Consider the following 22,284-nt stretch of genomic DNA (forward strand, 5'->3'; position numbering starts at 1 on the left):
GTAGATTGTATGGAATATGAATTGTATCTCTGCTGCTATTTTTTAAAAAGTGGATGAAGGGAAGAAGTGAGAAATGGAAACAGCTTAGGGGTTGTTGAACTTATTCTTTTCTTAAAAATACCCCTATTTTGGATGTGTTTTTTTTTAATTAATTCAGTACTGTACCATCTGAAATCTTGTTACTTAATTTTGAAATGGATATATCCAAATCAGTTCCTAACCCTGATCTCAATCACAAAGTTGGGATTTGTGTAGTATATAGTGATGAAAGTAATATTACTTCCTATCCTGTTTTTCACTTGGTCCAGAAATTAATGATAATAACATGATTTTGTGAACTAATTTTTATTTTATTTTGTTAATATGAGTTCTTGGCTACAATTCTTGAAGCTTATTTTTTGATTTCTTACTTCCTCTGTACACAGCCTGATTAAATTGATTGTCATTGTCAAAATGTCTCCATGTTCCTTATTAGCACTTTATTTGGAAAGCTGTTTATTTCATCCAAAGGAAAAGATCTATCTTTAAGATTTTATTTTTCTAGAAAAAGCTTATAATTTTACCACATTTCTAGCATTTTAATGGTGATAGAGAATAAAAATTTAAGTCTGTTGGGCACGAGCGCCCTGCCAAACAAACCTGTGTTCTGGTATTCATATTACATTGCCCTAAATGAGCTGAGCTCTTGCTATTAGTTTTCCCCAGATTCTTGTGACTAAAAAAATGACTAACCCATCCTTGAAATTGTCATTAACCATGGCATTGTGCTATCTCTAATTGTCATGTTTCACTGATCCAAGTTTTGGTTAAATATACTGTTTTGTGACATAAAAGAACAAGCCCACCTGGTTTCTGAGAAATGTACTGAATAATCACAGTTGCATATTTTTTTCCTTGGGCTAGTGTAGAACAATGAAAATTTAACAGATAAATTTTCAGGTTTTACCCTTCATTTTGCTTTATTTGAAAATTGTATTACGAAAAAAAAAAACCACTCTAGAGATTAAATTGATTCCTATAGAAACTGACAAAAAGTGAAGTTTAGAAGAGATTAGCAGGAATTCAGTGAAAAGAGCTTTGAACTGTATCAACATCTGGACATTTTTCCTAGAAATGCTTTACCTACATCATTGTGAGTTGAGTTAATTTATCTATAAAATGAGGTTAATGGTTAATTTCCACTATAAAAATTATAATTGTAAGAACCAATTGCACTATAGTACTGGAAATCTGACACCATGGATAATGGCCATATGCTGAGTCTTGTGAGAATAAGAATATTTATTATTATATAGCAATTTTGTTATAACAGGGCAAATTCAAATTAATAACTAGCCTTAAAAAAGTTTTTGTCATGTGTGAAAATTAGATCTGGAGCTCCTCACTGCCAAACTGGAAGGCAGTCTTAAATGAAAATTAACTTTATTAAAATCTTAAAATTTGTTTTTTATTTCACAAAGGACATATATCCAATAAGATAAAACTATAAAATGAGGAAGAAAAGAGGAAACTGTTACATAGCCGTTGGCAGTTCCTACAGTACCTCAATGTTCAAGGTAGTTTTAGGGTAAATAAGATAAAGTATGATGCATATTTTTAAAAAGTAAAAAACTCAAATTGTATTCCATCATCAAACTGCAAATTTGGCGTCATTAACAAACTGTGGGTGCAATTCCATTTTACTTCCAGTGTTGAATGTACATGTTTTGTATAGGCATTAGGAATAGCAGAGTAAGACAGGCAGTTTTTACCATCTTCTTATCCAACGGAGACAGTAATTTCAAGAAACTATCAGACATAGCTTAAAAATAGTATAATGCTCCATCCTTACTTCAGAAAAGTAATACACAGCGTGTGCTTGTTTTTGTTGCTTATAGTGCCAATCCTCCATCTGGAATTGAAGACGAAACTCCTGAAAATGGCGTACCTAAACCGGTAACACAAGGCTTTGAGATCTGGTTACTTCTCTGTTCAAAATCTTTATCGGTAGTTTCCCGTTCACATAGGAAAAAAACCCAAAATTTAGAATTACTTACAGTATTTTGCATGAGAATTAGTGGCAGGAAACTCTAGATGAAATGGAACATTTACAAAGGCTTAATGTTTATTGCTTTAATAAAATAGTTTATTATTAATAATAATAGCCTAGTTTTTTTCAAAGCAAACATTGCATCTTGCAACCCAAGTTTGTCAATTTCTTTAGCAGATATATCTATATTTTATTTATATATATTTATATATATATGTGTGTGTGACAGTCTGACCTCATGCCTGTTAAAAGTGACGTTTTACAGGTGACAAATCATTGGTCTTAGGAATGTTTTAACATGTTTTAATCCTGTAAAAACGAAATTGTATTCTGCAAGCTCCAACTTGAATACAAAAAAGTATTTAGCCTAAGAGTTCTACTTTTTAATTTTACTCTTATGTGACTAAGCACAAAACAGCCTTTTAGAGTCAAAATAAAACCTTTGTGTATGGCCCAACTTTTCCTCATGGAAACGAAGTATTCCCTCAGTCATTTGCATGCAGGGCCTCTACTGTGTGTAAATGATTGTCAGGAGTAAGTGAACTGTTTTTTAACTCTTTGGTGATTTTAACCATGACTCTGTGACCCTTAAAAATTGTTTTCCTACTACCTTCATGTTCTTTCTGTTAAGAATTCCTCAAATTTTTTAAAGTTTATCTTTTAGATATTTTAGTATGTTGCCTTAGATCTTATTTTCAAGAGGAGCAGCTTTTAACAGGAAAAATACATACGGTGTTATTTACAAAAAGACAATGATGAAAAAGGTTTTACTTAACATCGTTATCCTTTTGTCATGTAAAACATCAGAGTTGTAAATGAGTTGAAATAGGCAGTGACACTATAACTTTTTCCTTTAAAAGGAGCTCAAAAAATGCAAAATGGTTACCTTTTCAGTTACACATCTCAGATCAAATGTTGAAACGGATTAATGAGTGCATTTTGTGGTTGTTCTTTTTTGGTGTAGAAAGTGACTGAGACTGAAGATGATAGTGATAGCGACAGTGATGATGATGAGGACGATGTTCACGTCACTATAGGAGACATTAAAACGGGAGCACCACAGTATGGGTGAGTTATAAGTAACAGTTGTATGTGCTTAAATCAAAGGCAGTGTGCCTGTATCAGACAATTAGTGATTGATTCCATTGTTTTTACAATTTTCCATCTGACCATGATATGAATTCTTATTAAAATTTCATCTGATAAATTGCTAAGATAGTAGGTACAAGTTCTTGTCACAAGGAAAAAAAATATTTGTAACTATTTGTGGTGGTGGATGTTAACTTACTGTAATCATGTTGACAATTTATACGTATGTCAAATCCTTCTGTTGTAAACCTGAAGTTAATACAGTGTTATATGTCAGTTACAGGGCTTCCCAGGTGGCACTAGTGGTAAAGAACCCGCCTGCCAGTGCAGGAGACATAAGAGACACGGGTTTGATCTCTGGGTCAGGAAGATCCCCTGGAGGAGGGCAGGGGAACCCACTCAAGTATTCTTGCATGGAGAATCCCATGGACGGAGGAGCCTGGAGGGCTATGGTCCATAGGGTCACAAAGAGTCAAGACACAACTGAAGCGACTTGGCATGCATGCGTGCATTTAGTTACATCTCATGATGTAAAGGGATTTCAGAATTAAATTTTTTTTCTTAAATATAAAGTTAGGTAAACGTGTGGAAGTAGCAGTTTTTTATTCTTGAAATTGAAGTGTTTTTACAAATTAATTGAGTGCCACAGATTCTTTAATTAGAAAACCTTAAATTGTTGTTTGCATCTATATTGTTTTTAACATTTTATTACTTTTCCAGACCTGAGTTTAGTTTTTTTTGTTCAATAAAAACAATAACCAAAGTACTTCTTTTTGCTTTTTATAGTGTATTTTTCAAGTGGTTAATAATCCTGAGGGCTGTTTATGCCAGTATGTTGTCTCAGGGTTTATAGTCTGTAAAGCTGGATCAAGTGAATGGACTGCTGAGGAATAAAGTACGGATTGTGATTTTGTTGTGGTAGAATAAAAGTTGACATTGTTTCTCTGCTTTTCAATTTGGATGTATACTGTGGTACTAGTACATTAGAAACAAGCTTTTCATTAATTGCACAGTCTTATCTGAAATGGAACAATATATACATAAATACTTTTGAATATTTTATCTAGTAGAGAAATTTTTTGAAGTTATTTCAGGAAGCTTAAAGGTAATTCAGTTGTCATAATCAGTTTTGCATTATAATAATGACTGCTTGTGGAATTTTAAGACCCTAGCAACTTTTGTGGGGGGGCAGGATTTAAATGATTCATGTTAGGGTAATGCTGATGTTCTCCTAAAGTAAATGATTAATGTTGAGCTTGTGATGTTAGTAAGCCCTTATGGTAATAGGCCTTTGTCATCTGGGTTTCCCTGGTGGCTCAGATAGTAAAGAATCTACCTACCGTGCAGGAGACGACCCGGGTTCACTCCCTGGGTTGGGAACATCCCCTGGAGAAAGGAATGTGTACCCCCTCCAGTATTCTTGACTGGAGAATCCCATAGATAGGAGGAACTACAGTCCTGCTGGCAGGCTGCAGTCCATGGGGTCACAAAGAGTTGGACACAATTGAGTGACTAACACTTTGACTTTGTTTTTCATTTGCACTACGCAGAAGGAACACTTCAAAATAATACCATAGTATTCATTGCATTTTTAGTAAATATTATCCTCTAAAATTATTTGTATTTGCAAGTATAGAAGAATTAAAGGAAATGGTGATTAGTTTTTACTAATATGACCAATTTTGGGATAAGACTTTCATACAAATATCAAATACACATAGACTCCCATAGTACTTTTATCTGAACTTTATTTCTTATAGCAGTTTCATGGATTGTAATTATGTTTGCACGTTTAACACAGTTAGACTCTGAAATCTTTGAGTAGAAACCATGGTTTATGAATTTTCCTATTTCTTACATTGTCCTACATATGGTATTTAGTAGATATTTATTTAGTAAATAGACTGCATGTTAAAAAACACAGTTGTCTTTGAACTTTTTTCTTCCCTCAACATTTGACCATGAAAATTTTCAAACATTCGAAGAAGTTTAAGGAATTGATGTGGACACCCATTTACTCATCAGCTGGATTATATAATTTATGTTTTGCTGTGTTTGCTCTATCACCTGTCTGTCTACTACCTACCTCCATGCCTCCACCCACTCAACAGTCCATCTTTTCTTTTGTATTTTTTAATGCATTTCAAACTAAGTTACAGATCTTTCTGGAGAGTATAAAGCTTTTTTAACCTTGCTATCTCAAGATAGAGCCATTGAAAACTGAAAGAAAGCCAAGGAGAAAATTTGATGAATACTTACTTTGTGCAGTGTTTTCAGAAGCAAATTTAAAGAGCAAATTGTTTTTAAGGAACAATGCTAAATTGGTTTATTTAAGCTGCTAGAAAGTAAAAACTAGAATTGTTGTAGGTAACACACTTTTTGTCACAGAGTTTATTGTATCTATAAGTTAGGTAGGAAGAAAAGCAAATCTTAGGGTAGGAATAATTTACCTTGTATAGAAGAGTGGCTTCTCAGCTATGTCTTTGAAATTCATCTTCTCATTCATTAAATACTTTTTAAAGACAGCTTGTGTGGCATTCTATTAATTGATGATGGGAATATAAACTATTCTTGTTTATCAAAAGTAGTGAGGAAGACAGACGTGAGCAAACACTTTCTAGCTAAGCAGTGTAAGTGTTTAGCTAGAAACGTGTACAATGATTTAAAAGTTTTGAGAGGATGGTTGCTAAAAGTCTGCATGTGTTAAAGAGAAAATTCTAAAGGAGGTAGTATTTGAAGTTATTTCAGTAATTCTTGAGACAGAAGGAAATGGACTGATGGTTTTGGCAGAGGAAGCTACTTAGATGTAGTGGAAGCATGACTTAGAGGAACCAGAATGCTGGAGAATAAGGTAGATGAGAAAGGTTGCTTATTTAAACCACAGAAGAGGAACGTTAGTACATTTTTGCCATGTCATCATGGAACCTTTAAAGGTTATTATAAATAGTCAGTCACATTTGAAATAAAACTAGCAGAAGTAGTTAAGATGTGCTAGACAGAAATTAGTTAATAGATTTGAAGTAATCATACACAAGGGATGATAAAACTAAGCCAGCAGCAGTAATATAGGGATAGATGAAATAATTTGATATATATGAGTAAAGAATAAATGGAAATAATGTGGGTAATGGTTGGTTATAGATGGAAAGGGAGATAAAGGACTCAATGATTTGGAGATTTCTAGATTAGTTCATTGTATACATAGCAGTGTATTACCATATATGGGTAAGGTGGGAGGAGCAGGTTAAAATAAAATTTCTTGGTACATTTAATTTGAAGTTCCTTTAGACATCCAGGTACATAGGATCTAGCCCCTAGAGAAGCCTGACATCTCATGGTGGCAGGGCAGCTATTGATTGGTGTCAGATTTACTTGAATACAGTTTTCCAGACAGCTAAGCTTCTTTACTCACAAAGAATGCAAAGGCTTGGTGACATTAAAAAAGAAAAGTAACATTTTAAACGGCACTGTGGGGAAGGGAAAGTAGCTGGGTGGGAAGTAAAGAACTTCATGTAATGAACTACGGTAAGCCATAAATACTGTTTTGGTTTATCCTTTAGCAGTTCTGTAAGAGGGCCATTTGGAGACAGTCCTGGGTTTTTGTACTTTGACTTTCAAATAGCTGGGACTTTTGTATATCTTATATAGATACCTCAGAGTGCTTTTGCTGTGCTGAACTTGATTGTTGAAATGTAAGTATTAAGAGACAGGAACCATATTTGTCCAGTTCCTCATTCTCTGTCCTTAGCTTAGAACTATATGTGATACATTGTTGGTGCTCAAGCATTTATTGTTGTGTCTGACTCTTTCGACCCCATCGACTCCTCTGTCAGGCTTCCCTGTCCATGGGATTTCCCAAGAAGAGTACTGGAGTGGGTTGCCATTTCTTTCTCCAGGGAATCTTCCTGACCCAAGAATGGAACCCATGGCTCCTGCTGCTCTCCTGCATTGCAGGCGGGTTCTTTACCCCTAAGCCATGGCAAAAGCATTTATTAGATTAATTAATTAGTCAATGAGATGATGAAACCTTTCAAGTTGGTAATGATGGTCCTCCTTGATAGTAACAGTTTTGTTTGAGCTACCTTATATTTCTTAAATTTATAGCAGTGGAGCTTTATACAAATATTTGAGTATTTTATTGAATATAGCCTTAGTTTTCTAAGGCAGAACAACCTAGGTGTCACAATTAACACGTTGGAGACAAAAGATGAACATTATTAGGCGGGCAAGAAGCAATGAGTTTTTGCAAGTCCAGATGAATGAGTAGGAGATGAGGAAGTAAAAACAAGGCATATAAACTATTCTTTCCTTTCCAGCCAAATTTCTGGTTAGTTTGTAACAGTGGAATATTGAATTATTTACAGGTAGGTTTTTAAGATGGAAAATTAATCATACTTTTTAAAAATTTTGTTTTTAACTTTTATTGAGCCAAGTGATAGACGTTTAAAATTTAAAACATTTTCTAAAATGTTTTAGTGTCAGTCTATCCAGTTAATATGTGGGTATATAATTTATATGTACATACTGAATATTTTACTGTTTTCATTGCAGCGTTTCAGGATAATTTTTATTATTTTGCTTTTAGGAGTTACGGTACAGCACCTGTAAATCTTAACATCAAGACAGGAGGAAGAGTTTATGGAACTACCGGTAAATTTATATTTGTAGTTGCATCAATAGGAAAATCGGGCATCTATCTGAATAAGTCAAGAATAGATGTTAGTTATTACAACTCAGTTAAAAAGAACAGTTTTGACCATATATAGTGGGCACTTTCCTGTAAATGGCTAGTTAGTAAATCCTTTAGGCTGTGGGTCACATAGGGTTCCTGTCACGTGTGTGATTTTGTTGTTGTTTGTTTGTTCTACAGCTTTTTTAAAAGGTAGAAATCTTTCTTAGCTCACAGAATGTATGAAGATAATGATTTAAAAGAGGGAAATTTCTTGGTACAGGAATCCCTTATTATAAACAAGAAGTCTCTAATCTCTCTGTTTTATCTTATAACTACACCATAAACTTTGACCTCACTTTTTATTTGTGGAAACGTTACTACTCAGTGAGAAATCTTTGCCACAATTAGTGCTAGCATTAGCAGTAGTAAAAGGGTGTCATTGTTTTCTGTTTGTCTGTGGTATGTCTCACTAATATGGGTCCTTTACGGTTTTGTAATTTTCTAAAGTAGGAACGAAAGTGAAAGGAGTGGATCTGGATGCGCCTGGAAGCATTAATGGAGTTCCGCTCTTGGAGGTGGATTTGGATTCTTTTGAAGATAAACCATGGCGTAAACCTGGTAAGATCATTGTGGATTATATCAGTTTGAAAAAATTTTAGTATAAATAGTCATTAGCAAACAGTATGAACAATCATTAGAAAAGTTTTTTTCAGCATATAATATTACTTTTTAAATGTAATTTTTATTGTCTTAAGCACACAAGTAATAGTGACTTATAATATTAAATCTTACAGGTGACCGAGCATTATATAAAAGTAGACTCATTGTTTTTATTATAATGCCAATTCTAGAGGAAATCATTTTGGTCAAAACTTTGTATAGTTCTGTTGCTTTATGGTATTAATTGGGAGAATTGGTAAAATTAGAAGAGGTGATAAGACTTAATAGAACTCTATATTTTTACAGTTTATTATATTTTACGTACTACATAAAAATAGAATTGAAATCATTTGTACACTGAAAGTATGTTTTATCTTTAGGTGCTGATCTTTCTGATTATTTTAATTACGGGTTTAATGAAGATACCTGGAAGGCTTACTGTGAAAAACAGAAGAGGATACGAATGGGGCTTGAAGTTATACCAGTTACCTCTACTACAAATAAAATTACGGTAATTAGTAAATATTCCAAAATACCCCGGCCTTTTCTACTGTCCCAATTTTATTCCCTAAATACGTCAGTTTTTCCCTATAAAGGTGGTTAAATGCTATATGATAGTTTAAAAATTCCGTTTTACCGTGTTTGTTTTTTTCCCCCTCCTTCCCTTTCAGAGTTTCATATTAATGATTATCTGATGTTTTTAGTTTCATGTTGCAGACTAGCCACAGCTGGTTTGTCTTTATGTGGCCTGTCAATTAAAAATTATGTGGTATCTTAATGGGGAATATGTTATTTAACTTAGGCCGAAGACTGTACTATGGAAGTTACACCAGGTGCAGAGATCCAAGATGGCAGATTCAATCTTTTTAAGGTGAATTTTAGTAAATTATCCTTGGTTGCTCTCATTTTTTGTTCTTGAGTCTGCTCCCATACCACTACTCGAGGGACAAGATTAAAATGGAAATAGCTACCTTTTTTCCAAATCTTCAGCTTCCTGGTGACTTACAAATTTGCTGATTGTTGTTTTATCTCCACTTTTGCAAGCATGTGAATTATAGCCTATTATACTAACAAATGCAAAGTAAAACTATTCTTGCTGTATGTTGTGATTTTATTTTGAGTCAAGTGTATGTTTGTTTGTAGGATATAAAAGTTCATGCCAACAGGCTAAGCACTCATTGTAGATCCTGCTGTAATTTTTATCAGAATTGGAGACTTATTTTTCCTGATTTTCTGTTAAAAAATGGTAAGGTAGATGGCATACCCTGTATTATCTGTGTGACACTGAAATCATTGATGTGATGTCTCTTACAGTTGAAGGTATCTCAAGAATCTTAGGTATTCTTTGAGAGTCGCCAAGAGAGACTCAACAAAATTAGGATAAAGTCATTGATTTTTTAAATGAATATTTAAAAGGAGCAAGTTAGTGAGGAACTTGTAGGTTGATACCACTTGGGTATCAGGTCTGACTTTTTGCTTCTCTATTCCATATGATCATTCCAAAGAATAATAATATATTTTCATACTTGTGTGATACACAGCATCCCACAAACTTTCTCAAAACCTGATTATAAACTCTTCTTCCTTTACCTTAAGTCTTAATTCTTTATTCTTGTGTTGAGTGACACTGGGATGTCAGTGACTGGGAGTGACTTTTAGTTTGAGCTGTACACTCAGGGAATTTTTATGGGCAGGAACTTTTCTGTGTCCCTTTTGGGGCTTATAGCCCTGTCCTCCAAAATACTGCCTTATGCAATGCATGTGCTATATCCGCAGATGTAGCCGCTCTGCTGGACACAGTTCTGTATAGAGAATTTAATTTTAATTTACATCCTACTTTGGGTAAGTATTTGGTTCTTGTTCTGCTGTAAATATTTTGAAAGTGTCTGATGTCTTTCTTATTTTAAATGGTCATCAAGTTATTTTTGATGATACCTGCTTAGTTAGACATTGAATATATTGTCTTTTACAATTGCAATGAATAGTTAGAGAAGTTATCTTGATGAGGAAATAGTTTGTTGGCAGTGGTGCTTTTCATTTTCTTCCAACAGAAATAAGAACTGCCTTTTTAAACTTCCAGTTTTTGTATACTTTGTGTTTTCTTGCAGTAAACTTCTAAAAGCAAAGAATAAGAAGAAACTGCTAGGGTCTGGTCTTTTATTGAAGGTAGCCATAGTGAATAAGTTATACATACAGTCTATCAAAAAATCATTTTGAAGTTTCTTTTGATGATGTGAGAGGAGATGATTGTTCCATTCTGATTTATTTACTTCTGAAGGAATAAGGACTTGAATTTGATAGGTGTAGTCAAATTATTTAAGAAATCAGCCTTATTGAATCAGAGAGTTAGTTTTTTCTGGAGAATAGAAGACATGGCTTTGTAGGGTGTAATTTTAGAAAGCATGGAAACCAGAAAGATGAGTTGGAGGAATTACTGTCTGTTCGTGATTAGGACAGTGACTTACAAGTAATACTGTCTTGGTGGCAGTGTATGGTGTAGTTGAATAAAGTCCAAGCTCCTGTCCACTTCTCTACCATTTTGAACTGTAATTATTAGGATTGGTGAGAAGGAGATAGAAGGAAAAAAACTTGCCCAACTTTATTGACATATCTGAATGCCTTCATTGTGCCCAGCCCTGTGCTACAGTAAAACAGTCTTTGTGTTCAGGGAGCTCACGATCTGAGTGATGTGTACATACAAACTGATAACCATATTGTATTGTGAAAGTGTTATATTGGTGTATTGACAAAATACAGTAAGGAGTTCAGAGGCAAGAGTGGGTTATCCTACATTGCAGAGTCTAGAAGGATTCAAATGGGATGCGATGAAAAATGAGTAAGTTTGCATTACTAGGAGAGAGGAGAGTGGAGAAGATTGTAGGCAGAGAAAACAATGTGAACAAAACCAGATAGTGTGAAAGAAGAGTTGAGAATCGATGAGAGATAGAGGAGAAGCCTGGGAATGGTAGAAATGGTGTGAAAGACTAGTGTGCACCTAACCTGCAGACGGATGGATAGGTAGTAGGAAGCCATTTGAAAGTTCTTGGGTATAAGAATAGCATAAGCAAATCGGTTTTCAGAAAAAAGAACTGGCAACCAGGGTGGGCCACAGAGTATAAAGGGGGGAAATGTGAGTCAGAGTCCAGATAGGAAACTGTTGGAGTACTATAGGTACGAAATGATCAAGGACTCAGACTGATACTGGGGAATGGACGAAAGAACAGGTTTTTAAAGTTATTTTTATATCTAATACAAAGATTTATTTTTTATCCTTAGTTTTCTGAGGGACAGCCAGTCAGCCTCTTTAAAATAACTTTTAAACTTTTGATTAAGTGAATTTTTAAACATACTGACAAGTAGATTTGTTGTTTTTGTTTGGTCACTAAGTCTGTCAGACTCTTTGGGACTCTGGAGTGGGTTGCCATTTCACTGCACAATGTCTCCAGGGATTTATTAATGTTTTAATATTCTTAAAGACTTTTTGTACACTTCAGTATAAAGTCAATTGAGTATGAAAACAATTGTACAATTATATAACTGGGAGTGAGGGCAAGAAAGAAGTGACTAGTAAGAATAGGTGATGTGTATAAGAAAAATTGGCCACAGCCTTCTCTCAAAGATTAAAGTTTGTGTGTGCACGCCTGCATAGGTCTCCCTCCCACCCCACCCCCTAGCTCTGTGGAAGCATGTGTGAGCTCTGTCACCGTTGTGAATTTCTTAAGATGTGTTGGTCTGTTATCCATTGTACCAAGCATTTATTTGTACCTTCTAAATCTGGAAGTATAAATCCTTCATTTGTGGGATATTTTCTTGTTATTTTTTTTACTTTGTCTTCATGTGCCTTTTGGACCTCTTATTCAAAAATTCAAAATCTCCTTATGCTGATGCGTTTTTCTTTTCCTATCTCTTTGTTTTCCATTATCTGGAGATTTCTTTGACTTCAGAGTGCTTCTATTCACTTTTTTATTTCTACTGTTATGTTTTTGAATATATAAGAAGATTTTTCTTCAGTATTTAACTGTAGTATTGAGTCTTTCTTTTGTTTAAAAAAATTAAAAAAAAGATTTATTTTTATTTTTTAGCTGTGGTTGAAACGTCTTTGTGGTTGCATGTGGGCTTTCTTTAGTTGCAGCAAGCAGGGCCTACTCTGCTAGTGGTGCGATGGCTTCTTTTGTTGCAGAGCACCAGCTCTAGGCTCATGGGCTTAATAAATGGCATGTAGGATCTTCCCGGCTCAGGGTTCAAACCAGGGATCAAACCGGTTTCCCTTGCATTGCAAGGCGGATTCTCAACCCCTGAACCACTAGGGAAGCCCCTAGCATCCTATTCTTACTCATTCATGCAGTGATGCAGTGTTTTTTTCTCCCTCTGTCTCTCAGAATATCTTAATATTAATGGTAGATTGTTTGTTAGGCTTTCTTTTTGTGCATAGTCTATTTTCTCCAAGTTGATCTTTTAAATTTGTTGTTTCTGGCTTTTGCCTTTGACTCTTCTCAAGTATTTGTTGATCCCTGGCCATTATGAACTGACGAGAGTGTGGGCCACTGAAGAAACAGTTGAGAGGTTTGTGCATACGGGTAGAGCTTGCTGGCTGTACACTTGACTGCAGTTAAGCGTTTTTCAGTCTCTGATGGCCAGTGTCTTTATCTTTTTGCTTTCTTGGGTTTTTGTTTTTGAAATCTGAGTTTTCAGAGAAGACATTTGTCTGAGGGCTGATGTTTATATTTGACTGGTTGAAATATTTTAGGAGCTAGAGTTGTTAGTTCCTGAATCTTTGCAGGTCTTGCTGTGAAAATCAATATGTCTTTGCTTTCTCATTGCTGACTTAGGATTCAGATTCTTTGGTTTGCTCAGTTACTTTTTTTTTTTTCATCTGCTTTCAAAGTCCTGACTTTGTTGTCTTTGCAATACTTTTGTTTTTGTGAGTTGAAACGAAATGGTAATAATTTATGTGGTTTTCTATTTTTCTTTTTTCATCTTAACATAAGCTCTCTTCCTAGGTTAATAAAGTTTTTTGATAAATAACACTTTATAAATAGTTGCATAGTCCTTTATTTGGGTGTTTCACAATTTATTTTTAGATATTATTTTGTAATATTAAGCTTGTAAATAATGCTATAAAGGGCAGTTGAAGGAAATTTTACAAAATAAGTTTTGGCATAATTTGATAATTTGAGTAAATAGCTTCTTAAGGTTATAGACTTCAGTCAACTTTTCTTTGAATACATAAAATCTGACAATTTTTTAATAAAATCAGTTGCGATGTCTGAGTTATTTCTTTTTTTATAGTCTTTTCTTAAAATATTAGATCATGTGGAAAAAGTAATCTCATTATGTTCTGACTAAACAAGTTTTGAGTCTATTAATGCTAATCAACATTTGAAGATAAGGTGATAGTGTTATTGCAAGTTGATTAGGAGGGTTGCTAAAATGAAGATTTTCAGAATTGTTTATGTTATGAAGAAATTAACAAGAAAAGAAAACTAAGTTAGGAAACAGCAATTTTTACATGGTTAAAAATGTACCATGTCTTCCTGTTACCTTCTCTCACTTTTTCCCGTATTATAAATACTCTAATTTTTACTCTCTTCCCACCACCCCCTACTTCTTTCCAACCCTTCTCCCTTCCTCCTTCCCAGTTTTTTTTTTTCCCTCCTTCCCAGTTTTTAATTGAGCATTGTCTGTGCGAGGAAGTTTCTTAGGTTCGAGTGGAAAGGGGAAATAAACATTTATAGACATAGATTTTGTGGTCTCAGAGATTATCTGACTTAATGGGAAAGATAACTAGAAAATCATGGCAAAAATTATGTTGTTACAAACTCCAAGCTGGCTTCCCTTAGTGACATTTAAGCTGAGTCCTAAAGCCATTGAAATAGCAAATATATTTGAGCACTAACTGCATGCCAGGCAATATGTTAAGGCTCTTAGGATATAGTCTTGAGCTGGATGACATCCATGTTTTCCAAGATCCTATGTTATAGTGGCAGCAGGCAGACAATAAACATAAATAAGAGGACTTTAGATAATGATACTAGTGAGAAATTCTGTGAAGAAAATACAAAACAGTAATGTGATAGAGATGACATGATGGAGACTTGGATTGGCCATTTCAAGGAAATATTTGAACAATACTTGAATGATTACAAGGAGGTTGTCATGATGATCTTATAAAGCAAAAAGAACATCTAGTGCAGAAGCAACATTAAGGAGGAACTTACTGTTAAAAAGAACAAGAGAAAAGGCCATTGTGATTGGTTGTTGTCAAAATAAGTTGGGGAGGTAGGCAGGGTCCATGCCAAAGATTGCTTTGACTGTACAGAGGATGGGTTTTAGAGAGGTAAGATCAAAGGAAAGAGTCCAGATAATGCAGCAGAACAGTTGAGATGTGGTGATGGGTTTGACCTGAATTTTAGTAGTGAACATAGTGATAAGTGGTTGAATTTGGTATATATTGTCAAGGTAAAGTTGATATTGGATGTACCTATGTATTGGCTATTTGCTAAGGTTTTGTTTTTCTTTTTGTTTTTACTAAGCAACTGGGTAGATGATGGTGCCGTTTACTCATAGGAGGAAGACTTGGAGAGAATCAGATTGGCGGATAGAGGGAAGTCAGTAGCTTTGTTTTGTCCATATCAGTTTGAGATGCTTGTTAGACATGGTAGGAAGCTAGGTGCTCAGGAGTGCACTTGAGACCTTTGTGTCATTTTTGAGTATTCTTCACATCCCCAGGAAGAGCAGCACATTTCTTTGTCTGTTCTCTCATAGGATCTTTTTATCCCATTAATTTTTTTCATAACAGTTACAGTGCTCTGATGATTTGTGTGTCCGTATTTTCCCACAGTATGGGATTTTGTGGTATTTCTCTCTATGGTCCCAGTTTCTGGTACATAGTAGATACTTAATAAATGTTTGACAAACAAATCATGTTTATTTTCCCTGTCACTACATTCTGAATTTTACCTGTCACATGTCTATTCAAATCTATTTTGTCTTTCTATCTTCATTGTCTAGGTGCTGATCCTCATCATCTCTTATATAAGGATTTAACATTAATATTTTATTTGAAAATGAGTTCCACATAATGTTTATTTGAGAGACAGATGGTGTCTGAAGTTGAATCAGTGGTTTGAATATAGCAGAGTCAAGGTGTCTTGAGTTCTCTTGGCCTTTGCCTCATGGGGAAGGAGAGTGATGCTAAATTTAGACTGAACAGGGGTAGTAGAATTTAAATAGGGCCTAAGAAAGTAGAGATTTTTTAAGTACAGGTCAGCTTGAACTTTGTTTAAGTTTAATAAATTAATGATGATTTTAAGATAGGAAGATGAGTATGAAAGCAAAAGAGCATAAAGATTTTCACCAGTCTAAAGGAGTATGATTGGACTATACTCAAGGATCTGATAGGAGCACAAAGGATGGGCAAATATGGGAGAAATTATGGAGTTAGGTAGATTACTGGTTTATAACCAAATGTAAAGAGTAAGAAAAAAGATTTAGGAAGCAGATGACTGACTTCAAGCTTCTAGGTGTACTGAATTCTTCAAGGCCTTTCTTGAACTCTGAAACATGGAGTATTAAACAAGTATCTTGGACGTATATATAGTGAGTGATCTGAGGGAGTTTATGAAAGTCCTTAAGAGTTACAATTTGTTGGACTTGAAGTGACATTAATTTGAACTTTTTAGTAGTTGGAAACATTTTGATCCCACGATCCATGTTTGGTGCCTTACACTTAATGCTATTCTAAAATAGGTTTAATTTATTATATATTTGGCAACAAAACATTCTTCATATCATTTGAAATAAAACATTATGAATTTATGTCAACATCTTTACCGCTTTTTCTTTCCGTGTTCCATTAAACAAGCTAATAACCCTTTTTTTTAAGGTGCAGCAGGGAAGAACTGGAAACGCAGAGAAGGAAACAGCACTTCCATCTGCAAAAGCGGAGTTTACTTCCCCTCCTTCTTTGTTCAAGACTGGACTTCCACCAAGCAGGTTAGTAAGACAGTGATGGTTTAGTTTACTGAAGGCATTGGTTTCTTCACCTTGAGTGCTGTGTGAAGGATGAAACCTCTGAATGATACATCAAAAAACTGGAACCTTCTGTTTGGTTTTTAGTACAAAATGAATTCTTTGTGAAAAACTCTTCTGAGTGCTATTTCATCTAAAAAATCTAGGTGAGCAAGGAATGAACCATGGTGTATAGTTATATTTGTATATACAAAGAGACAATAATCTCGTATTTGGGAAAGGTGATTAACAGTGGTCTTGCTGTTTTCTGTGTATATTGTTCTTTCATAAAGAATTATTGAACATCCTAAGTCTAGAGCGACAGATCTAAAGATGTTTACTGATTTTAGTAAAACATAGAAATTTTAGCCTGAGGAATCTTTGAAAATTAAAGCTGTTTCCTCCTCTTTCTTTGATTTATCGTGATAATACCTAACTTTAAGTTCCATAGAGTACCAATTGTTGGAGGCAAATATTTTGGTAAATGTCCTTTTAACTTAGGCATAACACGTGATTAGCCTGTTACCAGGAAAATGATAAAGGGTAGGCCAAAACTAGGGAAGTTGGATGTTAGTAGGTTAATCTTGGGTTAGATAAAGATGAATTAAATCAGTTATTTCTGTGAGCCTGAAACAAGACAATAACTCAGTTGTGACTAGTTCTCAGCCAGATCATTTACCTTTTGTGTTACTTATTTCATATACTTTACTGGTTTTGTCACTATGATATTTCATACTGTATGACGGTAAGAAGCTCTAACATAAAATTTTAAAACTTTCAGCAAAAATTAAAGGTCATAAAGCCATCTCAGATTTTGACTGTCTTTTCTCAGCTTAACAGTTACAAGTTGTGGATGTTTCTGAATAAGGTTTTTTAAACAATACAATCTCATAAAATGTTTGTTTAAGAAGTATGATAAGTGAGGAATATTGGTTCTTTTAATATATAGTATTATTTTGATTTTTTCATATTTTACATGAGACTAACTTTCATTCTTTGAGTTTGTGGTGGTCTACACTATAGAATGGTGTAAGAGCTTGGACTCCAGGGCCAGACTTTTGGTTCAGTTTCTGGCTGTATTACTTACAAGCTGTGTGTTCTTGGGTACATCCCCTGGTCTTGTTTTTTCATTTCTTGGTCTATAAAATGCAGTAATAATATTACAGTAATACCCTCAGTGGATATTAAATGGATTAATTTATTGAAGGTGTTTAGAATAGCAGTGTATACATAATAATTATTTTTAGATGTCATTATCATGATTAAACTAATTGAACTTTTAAAAGTCAATAGCAGTTTTTCTGTATTTTGCCCACTTCTAACTGAAGCACCACTGCCCCACCCTGCTTTAAAAATTTGGATCAAATTATGTAGGACATTGTGCCATTATAAGGGTTTTGACTTTTCCTATACATGAAATATATGGGGAATCTCCATCAGATTTTGAGCAGGGGAATGAAGTAATCTGATTTTGGTTTTTAAAGTCTCAATTTAATTGCTTTATTAAGCCGAGATTACAGAGTGATTAAGGGCAGTAATTGGGAGACCAGTTAGGAGGCTGCAGCAATTATCTAGCAAAGATAATGGTAAACTGGACCAAGGTGGTGTGGTAGTGGTACATCTTAAAAAGGATGTATTTTAATGTTGGAGGAGTGTTTAACTATCAAATAATATTGAGTGACCAGGAATAACAGGACTGGGGCTGACTTTGAGATTTTAGAATGCAAAAATTGTGGTGATTCTGACCAGAATCATTTTAAAGTGGTGTAAAATGAAGATTTTAGGAAGAATTTTTGGAATGGATTCAGGAGACAACAGGAGGGAAGGAATTACAATGAGACAACTAGGACGAGGGATTAGAATGAACCTTTTTTTTTGAGGTTTTTTGTTCTCCTTTTGAGGGTATATGGAGGGAAATGTGGGATACTTTTGACAGTATCTAGAGGGAAATGTGGGGTTGGGAGGAGATTTCTGTTTGTTTGCTTTTGCCAAAATGGAATTATAACATGTTTTTATACTTACGAGAATGAGTTACTAGAAGGGAAAATTAATGATGTAAGAAAAGAGAAAGTACCGTTATTAAAGCAATGTCCTTAAGGTCAGAGCTTGTGGATGTAGTGTGCCAGTGAAGGATTTAACCTTACGGAGAAGTGGAGACAATTTTACTCATTGTAATAGGCGAAAGGAGAGCTTTCCTGGTGGCTCAGTGGTAAAGAATCCTTCTGCCAATGCAGGAGACACAAGTTTTATCCCTGGGTTGGGAAGATCCCCTGGAATAGGAAACAGCAGCCCACTCCAGTATTCTTGCCTGTTAAATCCCATGGGCAGGGGAACCAGGTGAGCTACAGTCCATGGGGTCACAAAAGAGTCAGACACAACCTACAGACTAAACAGCAATAGGAGGGGGGCCAGGGTTCAGTGAAGGTGTCGGGGGTGGGGTGAAGGGGGAGGGGCGTGGATAGTTAGTGGTGATGGGAACAACTGAAAGTTCTCTTTCTGATGGCTTCAGTTTTTCCCAGCAGCATAGGATGCAGATTTATCTGGTAAAAGCGAAAATAATGGAAGGGAGTATTGAATATTTGAGGGGAGAGGAGATGATATGAAATAGTTATTTAGAGGGTGTATAAATAAACTAGGGAAAAGAAGTAGGATTGCTAGGCAGTTACCTGGAGGGAAATGTGGGGTCAAGTGAGGGCTTTTTTTCCCCCTAGATGGGAGAAAGCACAGCACTACTATATGCTGATAGGAATGAGTTAGAAGAGTGAAAAATTGGTGACACAGGAAGAGAGACCCTACATTCCAAACTGTTCTTGAGGTTGATGGCCATAAGTTGAAGTGAGACCAGTCAGCTTGTCTGGGTGTGTTCCTCTTGCCATTGTCAGGTGTTCGTGTGTTCAGGAAGAGTGGCTGGAGTTGGATTTAGCAGGAGTTGAAGTTTTACCAGACATGTATGACAAAGGGATATAGAGAGGGCAAGGAAGGTGAGAGTGTACTTAAGAGCATGATCGTGATGATGAATCATGGATCCAAGGAGTGATAAAGGGACCCTGGTGGATATGACACACTGCAAAGGATGTAAAAAAATGATTGGAAGAATTAGCTGATTCATCACTACTACTGAAGAGTGGGTAACTACCACCACAGCGTGTGGAAACAAACCCAACATGTCAATGCTCTCACTTTTGGAAGGATACAGAGAACAGTATTCATTGCTCATTAGAAAAATTTGTTTTTGGGATTCATCTCCACTTGATCAAAAGGATATTTTTCAGCCACTGTGAAGTATTCCTCTAAATAAATATTTGTTTCTTATTCTTATATATGTACAAAGTGTATCTGTTTTTTTCTCTGTACTTATAGAAATTAGATGTTTTTGAAAGTAAGCTTCTATTGACTTTAGGGAGAAGACAGTGAATGTCTTTTAAGTCATAATAGAGACTGCATAGCAAGTATGTAGCAGTAATGAGGTGTACTACTGATGTAGTCACTATTTCTTTTTTTAAAATCTTAGATTATTTTATTAACATATAGGTGACTGATAGAATGTTTGCATAGAAATTATTTTTTAATGGTTCTTTGTACTTTATCAGTAGAAATGTTGGATTTCTGACTTTCTGTACTGCCCAGCAAATTGACATAATTAAATAAAATGTTAATATTGAACATATCAGAATGTTTTGCTTAGTTTTTAAAAGTTTTCATATAGAACAGGAAACAGAATATTACCATTACAACCAGAAGCCCCTGTTGTGCCCCCTAATTTATTGTTTTCATTTTTTAGTATTAACAAAAATTTAGACCTATGAAGAGGTGCACAGAGAAGGCGATGGCACCCCACTCCAGTACTCTTGCCTGGAAAATCCCATGGACGGAGGAGCCTGGTGGGCTGCAGTCCATGGGGTCGCAAAGAGTCGGACACGACTGAGCAACTTCCCTTTCACTTTTCACTTTCATACATTGGAGAAGGAAATGGCAACCCACTCCAGTGTTCTTGCCTGGAGAATCCCAGGGACGGGGGAGCCTGGTGGGCTGCTGTCTATGGGGTCGCACAGAGTCGGACACGACTGAAGGGACTTAACAGAGGTACAGGAAAAGTATTATACACAGTTCACTCAGATTCACTAATTATTAACTTTGTGCCATGTTTGCTTTATAATTTCTCAGAAATATTTTTTCCTGAACCATTTGAATGCTAATTATAGACATTATGTGCTTTTTCCTTGACTACTTCAATGTATATTCCTAAGAACAAGGACATTGTGTTCCATAATTACAGAGAACAGTTATCAAAGCCAAAACATCTAATAATGAATCAGTACTTTAGTATATAACCAATAAATTTTGCTGATTACTATATTTCAATAATATCTGATAATTCTTTTCTTTCCTCCTGGATTTAGGGTTCAGTCTAATATTATTCATTACAATTAATTCTTTTGTGTCTATTCTTCTTTGATCTAGGACAGTATAAGCGTTCTTTGGGTTTGTTGACGTTAACTCTTGGAAGAGTTCTATCTGGTTATTTTGTAAATCATCCTTCAATCTGGTTTTGTCTGATATTTCTGTATTATTAGGTTTAGGTTTTGCCTTTTGGACAGGACTTCTACCTAGATAATGAATGCTCTGTTCTTCTCATTGAGTTACTCTATAGGTGCTTATGTCAGTTTGTCTTATTATTAGCGGTGATAACTTTATTACTTTGTTGTGGTGGTGTCCTTTGGGTTTCTACAAATTTACTGTCTAAATAAGTGATCTGTGAGGAGACTGCATCAATATTCTGTCTTTGAACTTGTCCAAGAATTTCAGTGTTCAATTATGATTATTTAGTCAGTTATTACTTAAAAATAGTTATCATCTGTTATTCCTCTTACATTTTAGTTGGCATTCTACTTTAAAAATGAGTTTTCCTACCTCCCTCATTTATTTATCATTAGATGCAATTTTTATTTTATATGCTTGAGAGAGTATGTGTGACATTAATATGGCTTATTAGTTTGTGTGGATACCACACACACACTGTAATTCATACTAATTCTCAAATTATTCCAAATTTAGTCAGTGGGAGCTTCTTTAAATCGGCTCCTATGACCTCTTGACATGTCCCCACCATCTCTTTTTTTGATGATTTCTATATTTTCTAAGCTGAGTGCCGAAGAATTGATGCTTTTGAACTGTGGTGTTGGAGAAGACTCTTGAGAGTCCCTTGGATTCCAAGGAGATCCAACCAGTCCATTCTAAAGGAGATCAGTCCTGGGTGTTCTTTGGAAGGAATGATGCCAAAGCTGAAACTCCAGTACTTTGGCCACCTCATGTATAGGGTTGACTCATTGGAAAAGACCCTGATGCTGGGAGGGATTGGGGGCAGGAGGAAAAGGGGACAACAGAGGATGAGATGGCTGGATGGCATCACTGACTCAATGGACGTGAGTTTGAGTGAACTCTGGGAGTTGTTGATGGACAGGGAGGCCTGGCGTGCTGCGATTCATGGGGTCGCAAAGAGTTGGACACGACTGAGCCACTGAACTGAACTGATATTTTCTGGTACTCCTAGATGTTTTAGTCTTGTACTTTCCCTGTCCCTTCCATAGAAGCAACCAAATCTTGAAGGGATCCTGATGCTTTTTAGTTGGAAATGGTCGTTAGAAACCACAGTCTTGGCACTAATCATCTCATTGCTGTTGAGGTGTTACAGTCTTTCTAGTCCTTTTCAGCACTCAGAGCTAGGAAAAATTTAGCATTTTTGATATGAAATTGCTGTATGTACATTATTTTTATAAAATTTTAGTCACAAAGTCATGTTTCATTTACTTCCAGTTTGAAAGCA

The 22,284-nt window shown here is 35.2% G+C and overlaps 1 protein-coding gene across 22 annotated transcripts in view; it reads left to right on the forward strand.

Annotated features, from left to right (window-relative positions):
- FIP1L1 (factor interacting with PAPOLA and CPSF1) overlaps positions 1-22,284 on the forward strand; it is a 78,304-nt gene that overhangs the window by 3,010 nt on the left and 53,010 nt on the right. For 9 of the 22 annotated variants that reach the window (XM_068974872.1, XM_068974887.1, XM_068974876.1 and 6 more), the window contains 6 exons: positions 1,878-1,935; positions 2,994-3,097; positions 7,704-7,768; positions 8,301-8,408; positions 8,831-8,961; positions 16,336-16,445. In XM_068974872.1, coding sequence (XP_068830973.1) covers positions 1,878-1,935; positions 2,994-3,097; positions 7,704-7,768; positions 8,301-8,408; positions 8,831-8,961; positions 16,336-16,445 — 576 coding nt within the window. Of the gene's footprint in view, positions 1-1,877; positions 1,936-2,993; positions 3,098-7,703; positions 7,769-8,297; positions 8,409-8,830; positions 8,962-9,252; positions 9,322-16,335; positions 16,446-22,284 lie in introns of all 22 variants that reach the window. The other 13 variants (XM_068974866.1, XM_068974870.1, XM_068974871.1 and 10 more) reach the window with 7 other exon arrangements.

Source organism: Capricornis sumatraensis, chromosome 7, assembly GCF_032405125.1.
Source record: "Capricornis sumatraensis isolate serow.1 chromosome 7, serow.2, whole genome shotgun sequence".
NCBI lineage: Eukaryota > Metazoa > Chordata > Mammalia > Artiodactyla > Bovidae > Capricornis > Capricornis sumatraensis.